The 21383-nt window shown below is 44.2% G+C and overlaps 1 protein-coding gene across 1 annotated transcript; it reads left to right on the top strand.

The window, feature by feature from the left end:
* The first annotated feature begins 1410 nt into the window (after positions 1-1410).
* pou3f1 (POU class 3 homeobox 1) lies at positions 1411-4410 on the top strand. Its single transcript, XM_086037983.1, has one exon. It carries the CDS (start codon positions 1652-1654, stop codon positions 2840-2842), a length of 1191 nt encoding a protein of 396 aa, XP_085894109.1. The 5' UTR covers positions 1411-1651; the 3' UTR covers positions 2843-4410.
* Positions 4411-21383: the final 16973 nt, after the last annotated feature.

The following is a 21383-nucleotide window of genomic DNA, read 5'->3' as shown; positions in this document are numbered from 1 at the left end:
CGATGGCCGCGCGTGTGTACGAAATGGCTGAACGCGTGTGTTGGCAAGTGTGTACATGTGTGTGCGTTGTGGGAAATGCGTGTGTGTCGACACACGATGCGAAAACGCACACACACAAGAAAATATGATATGTGTTGCACAGCAGCATCGAATGGGGTCCTTTCATTGTTGCGCTCTGGTTTGTTGAATTCAAGCAGATGTTGAGATGACATAACACTAAAAAACATGGGCAAGATATTCGAAATAAAGGCCTTGAGTGATCAATTCCAGAGTCGGAATATTCATGTGGAACTGTGCAGCCTCAAAAAAAAAAGAACCCAATGCTAAACGTTGCTAAACTGGCAGTGTCACTGAAAGGTGGGAATTATTAACTTCATTACAGTGTGCATGTGTACCTTATATGTCTTCTGCTCAGTAAGCTTTTGGGGGTTTTTTTTCGGTTTTTTTTAATGGAGCAATGTTTGCTTCTGTTGTCTTTTTCTGGAGCACACACACTTTGAAGGGCATCCTTTGGCGGAGTGTGACGACAGTGGTGCAGTATAGGGATTTGAAATGATTAAATAATAAAAGGTTTGTGAGATTATTAAATATGTTTTCCTAGATTTTTCATAAATATATTTGTTCGGGAAAAACAGCTACATTGAAAGTGTATTTTCTTTTCTCCCGTATAGGTGCTTTGCCTAATTTAGCAACGTGAGAGGGTCCAAACAGTATTATACTAAAAATATTGAATATATTTTTAAGTATTGTTTCCTCGAGAGAGAGAGAGAGGGACAAAATATTAGTGACAGCTTTCAGTGTGTGATGCAGTGTGATGGATGATGGATGGATGGATGAAATTTGCACAGTGGCATTAAAATCAACATAAGACAACACGGTTAAATTAAGCTGAGTAATGGTGAATATAAAGCGTCCAAGGTATTGAATCTGAACAATTAATGTAATAACAAAGTGGGTCCCCACATGCTTGCATTTATAAACTGAAGAAGAAATATGGGGGGGGGGCGTGCGTGCGTGCGTGTGTGTGTGTGTGTGTGTTCCCCCTCTACTTCATATCTGTTTTATTTAATTGTAAGAAGCCCTCCACGTGGCTCATAATCTCTTTTTATGTGAATAAAAATCAAATGAAAGGATTACACTCGACTCTTAAGCATGAGACAAACAAGGCTTGTCACACTATTGGTGAATGGGATACTGTCACAGTGGGAAGAAAGTACACATATTGTAAAAAATAAAATGTGCAAAGTGGCTTATAATGAACTCACTAAGGTGCATGTAATGTTATTGTAGTGAACATAAAGCATCAATGGTGCTCCCTGTACTGTTATTATTAAAATTAATGTACTAAAAAAAAAAAAAAAGTGGGTCCCCACACGTTTGGACTTTTAAGGTGAAGTAACACACACACACACACACACACACGAACGTTAGAGAAAAGCGCGCGCGCGCGTCCCCCTCCTCTCCTCCGCCGCGCTCACGCGCGCCTATCGAGCGCGTCCCCGCGGGCCTCCGTCGGAGCGGAGCCAATGCTCTCCTCTTGGAGGCGTGTCCTCGCGCCGGCCCAAGACCTCCCAGAGCCTCCGCCGACGCCGTCCGGGGCTCTAAAGCCCGCAGACCTCCGAGGCGCCCGTCACTTCTCCGAGTCGGAGCCATGGCGACAACAGCTCAGTACATCCCGCGGAATAACTCCTTGCCGTCCAACCCGCTCATGCACCCGGACTCGGACCGCATGCACCAGGGGACCACCTACCGGGAGGTGCAGAAAATGATGCACCACGAGTACCTGCAGGGGCTGGCGGCCACCAACACGGGACACCCGATGAGCCTGACGCACCACCAGTGGCTGCCCACGTCCAACAGCGACTGGTCCAGCGGCACGCACCTCGGCCAGCAGGAGCACAAAGGCGGCGTGGTGGGGGCGAGCCGCGAGGACCTGGCGGCCGCCGGCTTCCACCACAGATCCCACCTGGTGCACCAGCAGACGCCGGGCGCCCACCACGGCGCCTGGGCTCCGGCCAGCGCGCACCACCTGTCCCCGCTGTCGCCCGCGTCGGGCGGCGGCGGCGGAGGCGGCGGCGGCGGGGGAGGCGGCGGCGGCGGCGGCGGCCACCAGGCTCTGGTCTACTCGCAGCCGGGATACACGAACCTGAACGCCATGCTGGGCAGCCCCCAGCCGGGCGCCCTGCACCACGGCATGCGCGAGCCGCTCCACGACGACGCGGCGGCGGGGGTGCACGACGGCCACATGGAGTCCCCGCAGCAGGCGTTCGGCCACCACCAGGACCACTCGGACGAGGACGCGCCCAGCTCCGACGACCTGGAGCAGTTCGCCAAGCAGTTCAAGCAGCGGCGGATCAAGCTGGGCTTCACGCAGGCGGACGTGGGCCTGGCCCTGGGGACCCTGTACGGCAACGTGTTCTCGCAGACCACCATCTGCCGGTTCGAGGCGCTGCAGCTCAGCTTCAAGAACATGTGCAAGCTGAAGCCGCTGCTGAACAAGTGGCTGGAGGAGACCGACTCCAACACGGGCAGCCCCACCAACCTGGACAAGATCGCCGCGCAGGGCCGCAAGCGCAAGAAGCGCACCTCCATCGAGGTGGGCGTCAAGGGGGCGCTGGAGAATCACTTCCTCAAGTGCCCCAAGCCGTCGGCGCACGAGATCAGCACTTTAGCCGGCACGCTGCAGCTGGAGAAGGAGGTGGTGCGCGTTTGGTTTTGCAACCGGAGACAGAAGGAGAAGCGCATGACGCCCGTGGGGGTCCCGCACCCCAATATGGAGGACGTATATTCCCAAGCGGAGACCCCCCCGCTGCACCGCTCGCTACACAGCCCCGTGCAGTGACTCACTTGACAGACGACACCCCCCCCCACTCCCCAACCCCCTGCCCCAACACCCATGCGACCCCGCCACCAGGCTCCTTTGTAGACAAATAAAAGGGACTTCGTGGAGTTTACACTATTTAAGTTTCCTCGACGAGACTTTTGGGGGGGGAGCGACGCTGTGTGCAGTTTGTTTTTTACTTAGCAACGGGGACAAATGTTTAAAAAAAAAACACTCACATACATCTAGTGACAAATATTCCATTTAAAGCGAGACAAAGATTTATTTACCAAAATTATAACGGAGGAGATGTAAGGAGAATCAGCATCTCCTCCCCCTTTTTGGGGACCGTGAACGCACCACACGCCTGCAAAAACAAAACAAAACAAAACAAAACAAAAAACACTGGAGATGAAAAGTCAGCACTGAATGAACATTTTTTTCATTATCGTGATTTGTTTGGGGCTTTGTTTTTTTTAATTTTCAAACCATTTAACCCGAGTGTTGTGTTTTTTTGTTGTTTTTCTTTTGGGGGGGCGCAACGGAAATTTGTAGTCGTGACGGGAGCTCATCAGGGTCCAAATTTGGGAGGAAAACGGTGGGAAATTAACAAATATTCCAATTGCACCAGGACGAACATGTTCTGCTTGCACGCCTTATTTTTATTTTTTATTTTTTTAACCACACATGACTACACGTCGCAATTTCTAAACGCAGACGCTAAAAAAGCATTTCCCCCCCTTTTATTGTGGATTGTTTTTTCCTCGATTTTTTTCTTTCTTTCTTTGCATGGAGCACTTACTTTTTTGTTGTTAATGCAACACTTCCACACATATTGCCCCCCCCCCAAACCACCACCACCACGAGAAGTTGGAGCAACTCAGGTAACTTTCAGTGCCCACCCCCAACCCCCAACGACCCAGCTCCCCCAATGTCAAAACATGACTTTCTGTGATAATTAAAAAGTCGCGGGGCCCTGAGGGCAACGCGGCCAAGGTTGTTGTTTTTTCGTTTACTTTTCAAATCGTATTTATTTTATTTGACGTCTCTGTGTGTCATAAAGCAGTCCCAAAAAACGAAACAAAACAGAAAAAAAACTAGCAGTGCTATTCACCAGACAGTTGAGGGATTTTTCCCCAAGAAAAACATGACAATTATTAAAAAAATGGAAAAAAATGTTTAAAAAAATGTGATTTTAGAGAAAATGTGTAAATATGTCCAATATGTAAAACTTGTATTTGTTCTGAAATATGTTTTTTGGTTCTTTCCTTTCCGGGCAGTTTTGTACACTTACTAATAATATCCCAGAAGATATTTTAATATGATTTTTGATTTATTGATGACTCATTTATAAATATATATTTATTTCTTCAACGTGTTATTTTTGTTTGTTTGTTTGTTTGTTTGTTTGTTTTAGTTCTGTTGTTGATTTCTTTTTTTATATATGTGTTGCAGTGGATGATTTCACTCTCTTTCTCATTGGTTGTACGTTGATTGCTCTGAAAATGTAGACTGCAAAGTCACATTTCTATTTATGTTATAGTAATATTTTATTACTTACATAAAAACGTATATACAAGCAAAGTGCTCTGTTGTCGTCGCTGTCCTTTCTTTTGTCTATGCAGGCCGCATTTCAACCACACGATCGAGTATTTCTTAATAATGTGTTATTATGATGATTATGATTTGACGTCAGGCATCCATTGTTAAGTTGTGCAATAGCGAGATCGAATTTTTGTTTTTCTCTGATAATAATCGCCCTATCGAGTAGTCCAACTTGGCGCTTTTTAAACGTGCGCAAAACATATTTCACATTGTAAGCATGTCTAACCGTGTTTTCTAATCTGACGTAAAGGTCTCAGCAGACACTTTTCCTCAAAAGACATGAAAACCTGAATGAATATTTTTTTTCTTTTCTATAAGCCTATAAAAAGGCCTTAAAGTTGAAACTAATGAATTTTAATCATTGATCGAAATACATCTCAAGCGCTGTGCGACTTCCACAAATGTGGATTGAATTCATTTTGCATAAAGAAAGATTCAGAATAAAGTGCACGTACGTTACAATACGCTTCAAACGATCAAATATTACCATTTGTGACTGAGTATTTGACTTGATGGTCAAATATTACACAAAAACGTTCCCTGACAAATTGCACACGTTTTCTTTCCGGTTTACCTTTTGGTTGCAAATAAAACAAAATATTGAATCGTGGCATATGCCTGTTGTTTTCATGTTTGTGTTTATGTTTCTTGGCTGACACCCATGCGCTTGAAGCAGATTATTATTAAAAATATATATATTATTCAAAGAGAGAGATGTTTTTTTCATGACATTTGCATTGTTCATCGCGACTCGCAACGCCAGCCAGCAGCTTTTTATGAAGCATTTTACCTTCTTTTCTGCATTGTTTCTGTTCGTAAATGTGGAACAAAAAAAGCCGAATAGATGCCAGGTAAAATTTCTTTATTACATAGTTAGTGCTTGTAGAGCGTCAAAAAGGACGCAGGGGAGGGGTTAAAAATGTGTGTGTTGGGGGGGGGCGGATGCGCGTGTGTGTGTTTGCAGAACTGAAGTGGCCCAAACTCCACCAGGGAGCAGCAGGCCAAACTCACAAAAGTGAACCACAGGCGACCCCAGCTGGTATGACGACGCTACTGCACGCTTACAACGCCAGAGTCGTTTGGAAGCTTTACAAACGCTGGACATGTTCATGTCGATGTGCTACAAAATGAGAGAAAAACCCGTTCCCCCTCAAAAAAGTGTTGGGAACATATGTGGAATGTTCACTCACGGGACACTCAATTAGGCACACCTAAACAATCAAACGACTATAAGAGCAGCATGATTTTTTTTTTATCTAAAGCACTTTTTTAATGGTTTGTGTGTGTGTGTATACATATATGTATTTATATATGTATGTATGTGTGTATATATATATATATATATATACATAGATATGTGCATATATATATATATATATATATGTATGTATATATATATATATATATATATATATATGTGTATATATATATTTATGTGTGTGTGTATATATATATATGTGTATGTATATGTATACATAGATATATATATATAAGGGGTGTAACGGTACACGTGGGTGTATTAATACGTTTTGGTATGGCATGTTCGGTTCGGTCCACTTGCATTCGGTTCGGTCCACCTCTTTTGCACGCGGGAGAGGAGAGTAGTTGCACAAAACAGAGAGCCAGAAAAGAGCCAGCGCTCGAAGGTCCCCCGTACACTGCGGTCTCCTGTTTGGGAACATTCTGGCTTTCCTGGTGAAATCGCAGATGGGGAAAGGTACGTGGAGGAGTCCCAAAGTTGTGTGCCGACATTGCCACGTGAGATGGGCGGCAGGTAGCACGTCTAACATGCACGGCATCATCCGGCTGTGAATGTTTCGAAGACGAGGGAGCAAAAACGTCAAATTTAGATAGCGAGATTTATCATATTGTAGCGTCTTCCAAGAACACGCCGTCAGACGTCGTTTAATTATCACGTTTTTATTAACCCAACTACAATTGCTCGCGCTCTTCTTTCTCCGCTGCTCCACTAGCTTGCCGTACGATGCATTCATGAACCTCGGAAACATAGCAACTCAGCAACACACAAATCCGACCACAACACAGATAACCCAATTGGTTACATTATGCTGTTCAACGTTCAAAGATTTCAATGCCTAAAAAGTGCATACAATTTCATAGACTTTTTAAAGTTACTTTATTTTTTTCATCATAGAAAGAGTTTTAAGATAGTTAGCAATAATTGTAACTGTTATTGTATGTATTTTTTTTTCATCACAAAAATTGTAACGTGTAAAGTGTAATGACAACTTGTCTTTAACTTGAATACTTAGATGTGTCATAGTCATAGGCTGTTGCTGCTGAGTATTTAAAGATTTCAGGGTCTTAATAATTTACAAAATTAAGAGAACTTTATTGTTAGTCTATTTTTTATTCTGGTGTAATTCCTTAGAATATCACCCGAATGGTTCGCTTTTATTTATTTTTTCCCAAAAATGTACCATTTACTTGTCATCTTTTCAAAATAAACATTATTTTTTTTAAATCTTTTTTTTTTTGGACCGAAAATATACCGAACCGAAGTTTCCAAAAAACCGAACCGAACCAAAATGTGATTTAGCGTACTGTTACAACCCTAATATATACATATATATATTCCACACACACTTTGGAAATGTTTTACGAAAAAAGCTTATTGATTCTATTCAGGGAAGATACAATCAATTAATATATAAATTATATTAAAGATATATTTTACCCATGGTTATCTAATCATGAAAAAATATTTAACACTGCTCTGATTGCTTGCGTATTTCATAATTAAATTGGACAAAAATCTGATGGTTGCTTAATTTAAAACTACTGTGTGCCAAAATATCAGACAGGGTTCCGTGTTTCTGTCTTACTTTCCTAAAAATATTGTTTCATATTTTATACTTGCTATATGTTGTTGCAACTTTTCATCTTGTCCCATCAGAACACAGCAAGCCATGTGTTATGATAGAGAGAGAAAGATAGTCACGGTATGCAATTTCTGTTCTGTACCTGGGACGCAACCTCCATTATACAATTAAACCAATGTTACATGAGTACAACTCATCACACAACAGCAAACTGCTTGCTGACCAAGCCCCAAGCACCCCCCCCCCCCCTCCCACACACACACACACACACACCCCTCCCCACACCAAGTGAGCACCTTGACGGTCGTGAGCGCCACCCTTGGGCCAGGAGAAGCATCGTCAACTCTCACGGCGTATGCAGAGGAGATGTGGATTAGTGATGATTAGCAGGGATTATGACTGGTTAATGGTGGGAAAATACATCAGGAACCATTGGCTGTGCAGAAGCGGGGGTTGTGGGGAAGGGAGCGGGTCGGGGGGGGGGGGGGGGGGGGGGGGCGTTATTTCACTCACACTGGCGGATTTGCATTGATCCACAGCAAATGAACGAGGATTAGCAGCATCCAGCTATCCGCCGACAGATAAATAACATTAAGCGTATTACGCGCCATTGCCTCCTATTAATGACACTACAATGCCGGCAATTATGGAAATATGGAGAATAATGGGGAGCGCCGCTACCTGCTCGAGATTCCCAGGATTCCAAATCATCCTTGTGTCTTGCATTTATGTATGCATATTTTGTCAAGGCATACTGTATGAGTATTATACTTCATCATTCACGACTTTAAAATGGCTTATTAGGTTTATTTATATCCGCTTTCGGGGAGTAAAATGACACAGGCCGGTCCGAGAAACGGATTTGTTCTAATTTTGAAACCATTCCCTTCAAAATGCAAAAACGTGATTATATAATATATACCGGATGCTTCAAGTCAAGTCAGTGAATGGGGCTGTTGATCTTTGCTAACAGTCAGTAACAGAAACACACTCCCGCCGTCATTCTCGCCCGTTTCCTCACTTTGTGGCAATTCACTTCCTCCTTGACAGTTGCACCATGTTTTCGTGGTTCATGAAACCCAAATATACAACATATGTGAAGCCTCTAAACCCAATCCAGGCTCACCGTCTTTTCCGTTGCTGCGTGTCAGTACCGTATTTTTTTTTTTTTTTTTTTTTGTCCTGATGGTCGACTGATTTCAGTCACGTTGCTCGGTGTGTGGCGGGCCTAACGTTTCTAAAAAAAAAATGCAAAGATCGTTTCCGAAACAGCATCTTCTCATGCTGCGCAAAGAACTCATTTTCAACATGCAGTCAGACTCCACATTTAAATCAATCTGAGATGCTGTTTAGGTGCTGTTGTTTTGTTCAGCACTAGAGTTGTTGAGCAGTTAACGCTTTAACACCCGCGTGTGAAAAATAACTGAAATTAGATAACTACCATCATTTCCGGAATACAAAACGCACCTGATAAAACGCTGCAATGGATAAATTTATCCATAAACACATTTATAAATATATTGACGGATGGATTTTTAAAATATATCAAATTTAAAAAACGTTTATTTATCTTGAACACCAGTAGACATGACTTTTTTTTTTTTTTGCAAAAATCAACTCAAAATTCTCCTGCATATCATTTTAAAAAAAGCTAAAAATGATTAGGCCTACTCACGTTGTCGTACAGGGGAGTATAAGACCCGGTATAAGTGCAACAATGTCTGCCGTCTAGTGGCGATTCGTGATATTACAACTTAAAACCACAGTCCACCGCTGCCTTTTCGCAGTTCGGTACCCTCAGATTTACATATTGCCGGATTTTCTTTATACCATTTTTTTTTTTTTCATATTTTGGATTTTTCCAATTTTCTCCGGTATTTTTTCCACCATAACATTTTTGAAGATAAAAAAAAAAAAAGAAATATTTTAAAAAAATAATCATCATTTCAAGCATGTTTTTAGAATGTGGGAGAAGCCTCTCGTGCCTGTAGAAAACCCATGCAGGCCCGTGGAGAACATGCAAACTCCACAAACGGGAGGCCTGAGCTAAAATTTGAACCCACTTCCGAACCGTGAGCCAGACATGCTCAAGCACCAGTATGAACCTATTGTGCTGCAATAGTGGCTGACTGATTGCGTGGGTCACTTCTGGAACACGATTGATGTGATCTCAACTGACGAGAGGGGAAGGCTCCCTCTGTCTTCTCCTCCCTCACTTCTCCGTTTTACCGTTTATGTAATAAATACTCGAGTCCCACAGCAAGGAAGGTAAGGGGGCGAAATGGAGGCTTCTAGGAAGGGGGAAAAAAAAAAAAAAAAAAACAGTACTATAATGCCGTTTTTTCATCAAAAATTCCTTCTCTTCCCCTACCTCAAGGTTTCTTCCTCGGAGCCACTTGAAAAGGTGGGCAACAATGTGGCCACACGGAGAAACACCTCGTTACCATATGAAACACTCCGGCGGTGAACCGGAGGAGACGGGGAGAATGGAGACCCGAGCGCTCTTGTGTTATTTATGACAGCGGGCCTTGTAGCCATGTGGGCCTACCCCGCCCTTCTCTCGCCTTCATGTGCTCAGGCCTCCTGTAAGAGCGCAAGGGGAGGGGGGACGGTGACGGGGGTGGGGGGGTACACACAAGTGCATCTTCACAAAGTTGCTCTCCGCTATAACCCCACCCCCACCCCACCCACGCTTGAAGAAGAGAAGCGCTCCCGTCTGCCTCTTCCACGCCTTTGAGGGACATTTTATACCGCCTCAGGTGTCTGTCAAGAGTGACTAACCGTTATATCTCGCCGTCTTGCCTCCCGGCAGCTGCACACGCTTGTACTTTTACGGGACATTTTGGCGCGGGGTGTTAGCCGCAGTTCGGGCCCGCTAAAGAAGAGCGCTGACCCACCTGTCAGATCGCATTGTTCGTGGATGCCATCGTTCGGCTGGCGGAGAGCAACGAGTACGTGACGACGGGGATGATACACGGAAGTAAACAACGCACTAAAATAATTCTAACGCACTTCACTGGTGGAAAGTAGAAACACAAATTTGTGCACAGTAGGGATCGGACGGGCCGTCGAATAGTGAAAATTTGTGAATAATTGTCACCTATTTTGGGGGGAAAAAAAGAAAGACGCAGTTAAGTGAATTCATGGATGCTGAACTGTTTTTTTTTTTTTTTTTAAATAAGAAAAATAGCACTCTGTTTCAGTGCTGATTGATAGTCCTTCCGGTGTGTGTGCTTTGACCACCAGGGGGCAGTGTTACACAGTCATACATAAACAAAGTAGAGTTTCACAACTAAATGACTCCGTATTCTGCGGTAATATTAGTCATTTTCGCAGATGATAAAGAATATATCGTCGCTGTCCTGTGAAAAACCTTTGTGCAATTTTGTAAAAAATGTCGATTGAAATTTTCATGTTAATGCCATGTCTGTAACGCGGAAACACCATTCACGCAAAAATTGACATAAGTGTTCTTCACATGACAGCAACGATATGCTTGTGAGAATTGTTATATTGTCTCTCTACATGTGTTGCTGTACCATTTGACTTCAGATAACCGTTTAAAGAATTATAACCTGCGCAACATTGATGGTATGGTTTTAACCCACACCACAATGACATCACAACTGCTCACAACGACCAATCACGGCTCAGATTCAGAAAAGTAGATTGGTCGCTGTGAGCAGTTGTGATGTCATTTTCAGAAGACAAAATGGCCGCCCCCAGAGATGGCTAAAAACGAGCGGATGGACACTTATTCCACAAACGCAAAATTAATCAGAATTCCGTGTTTCAACTAGTGGGCCTGCTGGGAACATTATTCTTAACATATTCTTGAAAAAAAAAAATGTTTTTGCCACCTCAGACGGAGATAATGCTGGAAAGTTGACACTCAAGTAAACAAAGTATAAACATAACAAAGATTGCTTTATGATTAGTAGCAGTAGCATTAGGACCTTTTAAGACTTTTACAACCACACGACGCAGCTGACAAAGCGTTTTGGACTTTCATGCACAAGGTTGCAGAGTTAATTGGTGCGTCGAAAAGAACATGGCAGCCCCCCCCCCCCCCCCCCCCCCGGGTGCTAAAGGTTGCACTCCCACCACCCCCTTTCTCATTCCAGCTTGGCTTTTGTCAGCTATAACGCAAAAAGAGCCCTCTCGTCTTCAATAACAAGGTTGCTCCTCATAGAGGAGGGCAGCGAGCGAGCGAGAGAGAGAGAGAGAGAGAGAGAGAAAAGACGAGAGGCCTTGCAGCGTGGGGACGCGGCATTGAGCACGGCGTGCTCGGAGGGCCTCACAAGCTTCAGGGATATTCAAAGGGAGCAAATTCAATGTAAAGATCGGGTGGTGTAATTGTGGCCTGTATATACAATGATTCTCAGGACCACGATGTTGTTTTTTTGGGGGGGGAAGGTTTACATGCAATCAAGGAAGTATTCATATTCACGATTTATGGTCGGTTTACACTTTGAATTAGTATCGTGAGAAACCGTCAAATTGGACATTTCGCTCGGGATACGGCATGCTAAACACATTTCGAAGAGAATCAAGGTCACCGGTATTTATTTGTCGTGATATGACTGCTGCTATAGAAGAGACTGTGGAGTGTAAAGCCGGAATATCCGGAACGAAGGCAGAATCACGGCTGACCTTTTTCCTGAAGCTGAGCCGTGATTGGTCGTTACCTGAGCCCTGAGCAGTTGTGATGTCATTTTCAGTTGACAGAAGTGAAAAAATGGCCGCCCCCTGAGATGGCTAAAAAGGAGTGGATTTTGCTGCTTAAAGTGGAAGTCAACCCAAACATATCTTTTTCAAGACTATGTTCTATGCGAGCCTGCTAGTTGAAACAGGGCATTCTGATAAATATTGCGTTTGTGGAATATGTGTTAATCCACTTGTTTTTAGCTATCTCCCGGGGTGGCCATTTTGTCACTTTTGTCAACTGAAAATGACATCACAACTGCTCACAACGACCGATCACGACTCGGATTCAGAAAACAGGTCAGTCGTGATTGGTAGTTGCGAGCAGTTGTGATGTCATTTTCAGTCGACAGAAGACAAAATGGCCGCCCCCAGAGATGGCTAAAACCGAGTGCATTTTGCTACTTAATTCATATTCCACAAACGCAATATTTATCCGAATTTTGACATTGAGTGTAAATCCACCAAGAAGCACACAGCGCGACCAACTAAAGTCAAAATGTGCCTCCTGATACATTACAAGCTTTTTGTCTTTGCGAACCATCTCGCGCGCCACTGAGTGTTTTTCCACTTTGACTCACTTTCACATTGCCACACACAATGGAAAGTAGAGTGTTTTCGACTGTGCTTTCATATTAAACTTGTGTAGAGTGATGCGCAGTGAGAAAAACAAATGCAAAATGTGTGTCGGATAAAAATGTACGGTAGCCCTAAAGTGACTAAAGACATCCTTTTGCCATTCAGTAAAAAGTGAGTTGTCATGAATATGACACGCATTTCATCCGTCACATTGACATTCTCAGCAGACTACTTCAGGTCATTTATCTTGAATTTTTTTTTTTTTTTTTTTTTTTCCCCACTTGTATTATATTTTAACATACAATCAATGGCACTCATGTTCTGATAGCTAACGTAGGATTGATTGATTGATACGGCGACACAATCCTCTTGGCCCAATCACAAACTCCTGCACTATACCTAACACTGCATACAATTTTCACCTAGAATGTTCTATCAGACTGACAAGACATATTTCCGATGTGCGGTGAAGAGACCAAGAACAGTCACGTAATTCAACAGTAGAAATCGACCTTTTGTCTTATTTAAAAATCGAAAAGGTCCCGCTGGCGGGGCCCGCGAGGGATTAGAAGCAGGTTGGACGCAGGGCGAGGGGCTAAGCGGGGGGTTGTCTGGGGGTTTAATCCATGGGACCGTCGATGACCCTCGACCCCGCCGGGTGCGGGGTTGGGCTCCGTGTGTGTGTGAAAGTCAGGCCGGCCCCTCCCAGTAATGATTTATGGGGCAGGGTGCCATCGACGCACGCTCAGCCCCAGGGATGAGCCTAAATGCTAGTTTTGACACGCGGGTTAAAGGTGATCAATAACAAGGCGCTGGAGGAGAGCAGACAGAAGGACGTTCAGCCAGGGCGATAAAAGGAGGAGGAGGGGACAGGATCTTTTTAATTGGGCTCTGCTCATTACGAAAGTCTTTGTAGAGCGTTGTCGCTTTTGTAGACGTCCCTGCCTGCCTGGAGCACCTCTGAGCTTATGTGTTGACTCAAGGTTTGTTCTTTGTCTTCAGATGACCTTAAAATGGGCCATACATCCATCCAAGATATTATTTTAGAGGATTTCCTGGGATTTGGACATTGGTAACAGTAGCATAAATTCATCAATTTTAAAAAATAAAATAAAAATTAGTATAAGTTTGACATTTGTGGGTGGAAAATGTTGTGTAAATGGGGGGCAAATACATAAATGTGTCAATTATAATGTCATGAGTTTCAAATTGCGGTGGGGAATTTTGCGTAAATTGGTCCATTTTTTGAAAATGTCCTTGAACTTTTATATGCATTTTGCAGATTTTTTTTCTCTCTAATGCATTCAATTCATTTATTCGTTTTATGCATTTTTTTTTTTAAATAGACATGCTTCCAATTTATTTTGCACAAAATGAACAAATGAATTTCGGCTTGGTCAATGTTCCCGGATCATAACTGCGTTCTAAGAAATGTTTTGAAAATGTCTAAATTGTCATCAAAACCCCAATGCTTGGTGCATCCATACCCAAGAGTTCTCCCATCTTCAAATATACTGTATCACATATCCTGGCCTACATCTTTATAGCAGCTCCACGTATTTGGGGGAAATTTGTACAGCTTTGCATGCAAACATATGAAATGATTCTGTTTGCTTTACAGACTATATTTTGGGACGTCTTTGACGGATCCCTCCAATGCGGACGATGTTTTTGTCCAATGTTGAGTCACAATGTTCTAATTCCTGACATCAAAAATCCATTCCTCTAGTTCCCCCCTTTAACTTTCGTGGTACCTGACGCAAAAGAGGTCAATTATGCCCTTCAGACTTTGAAAATGCACCTCCGCGAGGATGTCTGCGTAATCACTGTGAGTGCAGCAAAGGCTTCAAACTGCTTTTGCCTCTCTGTAGCCTTTAATGAAAGATGAAACAGACATTTGGAGTAACACATTTGAGTACAATATGATGCTCTTTATATTGGTCCGTTTTTTTGATCTAAACTGAATATTACTACTTTAAGTTGATATATAATTGATGCCGCTATGTAATGAGGGAGCTGGATCTTGCATACGCACATGAAAGGTGATGAGCCGGTGTTGTAGGGAAGGGAAGGGAAGGGAAGGGAAGGGGGAGCCGAGGTTGTGGAGGTGGTACCCATTGTTGTCAGCGGCTCTTCCCAGCCCTGCGGGACGCCTCTGCCAGGGGGACGGGACGTGGTGCTGTACTAAGGGGATTAATTGGTGTGGCACCTCTTTTGGTGTGCACAGGGGCCAAAGCAATTAAATGGTGGCCCCGGGGCCTTCACTTTGCCATTACTAAACTAACTGAGTGACAATACAGTCCTCTGCCCATATGTGTGCTTTATGAGGTGTGGATAGAAAGGCACAGAAACCGTAGATGAGAATGCCCCGGAGATTCTAGAAGGTCACTTGATGAACAGTATATTATGCCCAGCCCGTGTTGGCACACTCACAGGCAATTGCACAGTGCAGTGAACACAGGTGGAGCAGGGATTTTTTTCCTCGGGTGGGCACGGTCAACGCATTTTACAGGGGGGGGGAATAGTGCCCGTCTATAGGCCGGTCCGCCTCTAATTTTAAACGGCCGTCCGTTGGCAAGTCCGACTAAACTTTCACTCACAGTTAGTGGCATCTAGTGGAAAAGATTCTGTAACCCAATTAATCGTTGGCCGAGTCATCCACTTGGATTCCTCACCTCAAATATATTCCTGGAATTGCCACGTTAGCTGAAATGATGGCCTCTTCTTTAATAGACACCATGCTTAAATGAATCACTAAACTTCGGCAAACACCGTCCCTGCTTGAATTAATTGCAGGGTGCGGAAAAATAAACGTCTCACTTCAAATAAATTGCCCTCCATTCTCATTTCTTATTCGGCGTCCACTCTGAAAGATTCCGTACCCCATATAATAGTCGGTCGGGGTGCAGTTCATTCAGATGAATAAATAGCGTCCGTTTGGATAAATAAACGCCGCAGCTCAAATAGACGGACACTCGTATTGTGCAAAAGGACCCGCAAGAATCCTCCTCTGTCCCACCGCGGCAGCCCTCAATTAGCGCTGTGGTGTGCCGCAAAGGTCTCAGTGCCTCCTCACATTAGCTTTGTTGCCTCCCTCTGTGTAGTCTGAGGCGCGTTTGAAGACTGAGAAAAGACAGAAGGCAGGTTGCACTCGCTCCTCTCTGGGGTGTTTCTCAATGCCTGCCTCTCTGTAGACGTGCCGGGGCCTCAAGCAGCGGACCACTGAGCCCACAAAGCCTTCAAATGCAAGGGAAAACCATGAAAAGAGTGGCCATGAAAAGTCAGGTCCCATCAAAAAGAAGAGCTGTGTCAGGTGTACCGTCACTTCTTATAGTGCAGCATGTACGGTATATATAGTGTACATGTACATACTATGGCATTGTATTCCTCTTAGTTGCAAGATTTTCCACTCGCGTTTGAATACGCTCTGATGCAAATCTATGTTCCAGGGTCGCATGATGCTAATTACTCTGTACTGTATTCGTCACAAAACTAATGTGGAGGTAGTTGTTTTTTTTTTGTTTTTGTCTGTTATTCACTAGTAAAATCTTTTTTTTCCCCTTAATAAATCGCTATTATTTCTTAATTTTGAACTCATTCACTGCCAAAGACACGTTTGTCTTTTCACAGTCCAGACATTCAATGCGAGGAACTTATTTGATTTTTTTGCAAATTTTTTGAAACGTCAGGGTAAAAGAGGGTCTGAAAATGTCTGGCAGTGAATGAGTTAAATATAGAAAGATAAATAATCACGGTCCCATTTTAATATTTTCTTTTAAGATTTTTTTCAAAGGCTCTTAAATTGTATTATTTTAAATGCAATAAATGGGGGAAAAAAATCGATGAAATATAGTACCAGCTACAAGTCAACTAAAATGGGCTCAGGCTGAACATTTTTTATTTCCAAGTATTATAGTATATGTATTTGTAGTCTGTAGTAGTACTGTATTATAGAAAATAAAGTCACTCACTTTGTTTTTATTTGTATTTTAGAAAAAAATTAAACCTGAATAATAATTTTTACTATTTATATTATAAGTTCATAACATAATAAAAAGTAAAAATATTTATACTATTTTACATTTTATTTATTTTATACATAAATAAAATAGTGGATGTTACAAATGTTTTAAATTATTATTTAAATATGAGTCCTGTATTTTAAATCCTAAAAATATTCATATACAGTCCCAGTCAAAAGTTTGGAAATGCCCTCTGATTCAATGTGTTTTTTCATTATTTAAAAAAAAAAAAAAAAATCACGAATTGTAGATAAATACTTAAGTCATCAACTTGATGAAATATTGATGGAATTATTTGGTCATCAAAAAAGCGTTCGTCAAAAACAGAATGTTTTATCATTTAGATTCTTCAAAGTAGGCACCTTTTGCCCGGATAACAGTTTTGCATATCTTGGTATTTTCTCAGTCAGCTTTATGATGTGGGATGCCCTGGAATGACTTTCACGTCATAGCTGTGCATTATTAAGACTAAGAACATTTTCATTTGAAGGTGTCTACAAACGTTTGACTGGTACTGTGCATTTATTTCATTGTATTATTATGTCTTGGCTGAGTGGATGGAGCAAATCATATAATTCTATTGCGGCACTGTATACAACTCTCGCGAGTTTGTGGATGCAACCAACTGCAACACACACTAACACAGCATTATTATCCATACTATTAGTTGGACGTATTGACCACCACCCACCAAGCAGTTCGCTCCTCCCCAGTCTCGCCGTGCACAGATTCTAGCCTGGGGAAGGGCGCCCAGCGTGCTAAGCATCCATCACGTCCCACCTCGCAGTGCTGAAAAGACCACAGTTATCACTCACCCCTGACACGGCCATCGACGTTTGCCCTTAGAAGCGCACACACGCACCCCTCCCTACTCGCGCACGCAATGCGTGCCACCTCTGCAGTCACTCCAAAATGTCCCGTCACCCCTTCCCTCCATCGAACCCTCGTCAGCATCCGTCGAGCATCGTTCACAAAAAACGCCATCAACGCATGGCTCCCGCAAAACAATGCGAGCGTGACAAATGCCAGGTAGTTCCCAGCAGGGGACCAATCACGTCACTTTGCGTCCTCTACCAGGAAGTAGCTGGTTTGCCTTGCGGCTGCGTCGATCCGGGGGCTGTTGTTGTTGTTGTCCTTTGTTTCGCCCTCCTGATCTGAGCGCCGCCACAATGGTTGCTATTGTCCTGTCGCCCTCTCAGCTTGATCACATATGGATGTGTTGATGGGTGCGCAACGGCACTAAGTGGCAACAATAACTGTGATGCTTGCAGCTCCTACTCGGCTTTGGATGTTTACCCAGGAAACCTCTGTGCTTACGCCCAGTGGTGTGAAATAGCAGCGGAAGAGACAGATGAGCAATGTCATGAATGGCCACTACCACGACAGTTCTACTTTATGCGATATTGTCTTATTTCTTAGCTGGGACTTTTTTAATGGTCTGTGCAGGAAAGAGGGGGTGCGCCAACTCTGTCAGGATGTTGTTATCGTTTTGACTTGGGGTAGAGGAGTGCACCAATTCTGAAAAGACTGCTCTCTTATATACAGCAATGTCGCTTATGTTTATTTTTACACATTTTTTTTTAGGATGTGTCCGAGGGGAAGGGGGGTGCGCTATGTCTGTCAGAATCTTGAAGCGGAGGCATGAATCACCAAAAGAACATCATTCCTCCAGTGATGCATGGTGGTGGCAGTATCATGCGGCTATTTTTCTTCAGCTGGAACTTGGGCCTTCGTCAAGGCGCAGGAAATTATGAAGAGTTTGAAGAAGCAATCATTATTAGCACAAATCCTTCAGAAAAAGCCTACTAGAACATCTGAAATGTCTTTGTGGGGTGTGCCAACTCTGTCAGGATGTTTAAGGGGCTGGATGAGCTAACGCTCTGAGGATCTTGAAGGTGGAGCCTGACTTGAAATGTTTGTGGTAGACTTCTTTATTATACAAAGTATTGTACCATTTTTGTTTGTTTTGGACTTTTTTTACGTGCGCACAAGGAAGCGGGTGGGTGCCCCAACTCTGTCGGGATGTTGAAGGGATTGCGTAACTTTGAAAGTTTGAGGGAAAAAAATGCCCATTCTATGCGGTATTGTATTGTTATTATTATTTGTTTTGACATTTTGAAGGGTGTTTAAGGGAAAAGAGGGGGTGCGCCAACTCTGCCAGAATGTTTGATGGGGCAAAAACAACTCTAGAAAAAAGCAACTTTTTTGAAATATTTTGGCGATAATTAACCAGCTAATTTATAGAGGGATTAAAAAAAGCTCAAAAATGAACGTGTGGGTGTGAAACCGTAGTAGAGGGGCCACATTGTTGACGGCGTTGAATTCCATCCATTCATATGACTGGAGTGCGTAGGCCAGGCCTCCAGCGCATTTCCCCATGACCATCACAACAGTTCCCATTCATGAAGTGCTTTCTAGCCGAGAGGACATCTGCACCACAGCGTTTGTCACCCCTCCAGCCCTTCACCCCCCCCGCTGCGCAAGCGTCCACATACACACACACACACACACACACACACACACAGGCTAAAGTTCTGGTGCTAAATGCCAGAGCAGAGAATCATAAGGGCATCAGAGATGGCCGTTGTGTGCGTACGCCCATGCGTGGCTTGGCGTGAATGGGACTGATTGGGCTGGAGGGGGTCCTTTGATACTGCAGATTGGCCGGCGGGGGTGGCGCATAGCTAAGCCTGCCCGGGTGTGTCACAATGGTTGGGTGACGAGCCCCCCGAGGTTTTGCAGCGGAGCGACCCCGTTGGCATTCCACGCTGGCTTGTTGCACCGCAGTGACGTGGGTGGCCCACGGGGACCTCTGACCCAAAGGAGCGCCCTCCTTTGTGGGTCCATTGTGCCAGGCTGTATCAATTTCACACAAGTGAATGAACTGTGCGGTAGAATCATGTGAGCATTTGTCAATGGTCGATGCTTCCTTTTGTCCGGTGTGTAGACACTAGGGGCGGACATCCATTTTTAACAATATTGTACAACAATATTGTTGCATTGGCAAGGTGATGTTGTTCCATAATATCCTGGACATAACACTGGACGGACAGAAGAGCAGAGGAGAAGAGGCCGCCGCCTCTCTGCGTTTTCTCTTTGGAAGCATCAGTTAAACGAATGAGGATGTTGTCGTCCGAGCCTCAAAGGCGGCTCGCGGTTCTGTCGGCGTCATATCAGACGCATGGACGTGACTGATGCTCACTGGCAAGCGACAGAGGGAGGCGGAGATGGATTGCATGTGTGCCCGAAATGCGTCCGTCAGTATGAGCAGCAGCTGGCTATCAAGTTCACAACATCTAGCCAGTATATGCGCCGTGGTCCACTCGCCTGATTCCAGTGGAGGCGGAGCAGGTTCACTTCCCGCCCAGCGAAGGTCAACGTGAATGGTTGTCCGTCTCAAATGTGTATAAGGTGAAGTCCACCTTATACCCAAAGTAAGTAGTTGTCCCAGCTGACTTTGGTAAGAGAGGGGAGTTACACCCCGTACTGCTCGCCAGCCAACCGCAGGGCGCCGAACTGAAGCGTTACATCCACAATCAACTGTTGAACATAAACAGTACCGCGACTATCGATCATCTGCTCAAAACAGTGCTTTTGTTATCCAAGGTTGTTGGTATTTGGTGTTTGTATTTTGTACCGTTGTGAGTCTTAAAAAGGATGTGTTTAGCTCTGGCGCCCAATGGAGGTATTGAAAAACAACTTGGAATGGATGTAGCAGACTTGGGCCAAATCCTATCTAGGACCATCCCTTGGTATGAACTGATCTTGGACTTAGGTCTTCAGTCCTTCTGTGAGTCTTCAGAAGTATGTGATTCACGGAACCTTTGAAGGGAAAGTGATGGCACCCAATGGAGATACCGAAGTAACAACTCGGATTTGACATCAACATCAACGGGTCCCAACGGATCCCAGTAAAACTCCATTCATGGATGTCGTCCGTCAGTCCCTTGGCACAAACTGATCTCGAACTGAAGTATTTTAATCCTATAATCTCTGTTCTGATCCACATCACAGACAGTAAGCATCCAAGAGGTCCAGAGAGAGAGAGAGAGAGACAAAGGAAGGCTTCTTGCCCAAAAGCCGGAAGGCCTTATTCATCGGATGCCAGGACGTGGGCAACCCAGGCACGGCTCTGCAACAGGGAAATATTATCTCTCCGGTTTACAAGACCCAGTCTGGCTCTTGTTTGCCCATTAAGGTACTTGGCGTTCTGAGTGGCTGTTGTCTCCCATGAGGACAAAGTGAGCACTTGTTGCCGTGACCCAGAGGGGTGAGCCCTCACTTTCTTCCCATTCCTCCTCCAGCCAAGCACCCCCCCCCCCCCCCTTCTCTCCGGATCGGCAGCGAGGCCGGGCGGAGTTCAAGCTCGGCCACGTGTTGGCCATTACACTCCCACGATGACCCTGTTGAGCTCAACATTTGGAGTCCCATAAAAACATTATTGTCCCACTCCTGGGATCATTTGTCCACAATTACAAAGGCTCAGACAAAAAAGCAAAATGTTAACCACTACAGTTTTGCGGAGGCAAATTTTTCACATTCCGCCCCCCTCTAAGTACCACATAGCACCCACGCTGACGTAGTACGTTCTCGTCCAACGTTTAGGTCCTCCATGCCTGTGTGCATTTATTGCCATTTCCTCTGCTCGTTTGTTGTCGTGCACTCATTTGCCCATCTCTTTTTTTTCCCTTTTATGATGCGTATCTACGAACTGCTGAAAGTCCCTAATGGTCCTTTAGCCTCTAAATATGTCCATTCCGCGTCATCTTTGTCCTTTTACCTGCCGAGCGAACGGGCAAGGTCGCGCCA

The sequence above is a fragment of the Filicampus tigris genome, chromosome 8, assembly GCF_054856515.1.
Source record: "Filicampus tigris isolate MCC_2025a chromosome 8, RoL_Ftig_1.0, whole genome shotgun sequence".
NCBI classification, from domain to species: Eukaryota; Metazoa; Chordata; class Actinopteri; order Syngnathiformes; family Syngnathidae; genus Filicampus; species Filicampus tigris.
Note: the sequence above shows the minus strand (reverse complement) of the source record. Positions and strands in the feature narration are given on the sequence as shown.

Excerpts from the sequence above, each read along its gene's own strand:
- pou3f1 (XM_086037983.1), top strand. The coding sequence starts at position 1,652 with ATGGCGACAACAGCTCAGTACATCCCGCGGAATAACTCCTTGCCGTCC.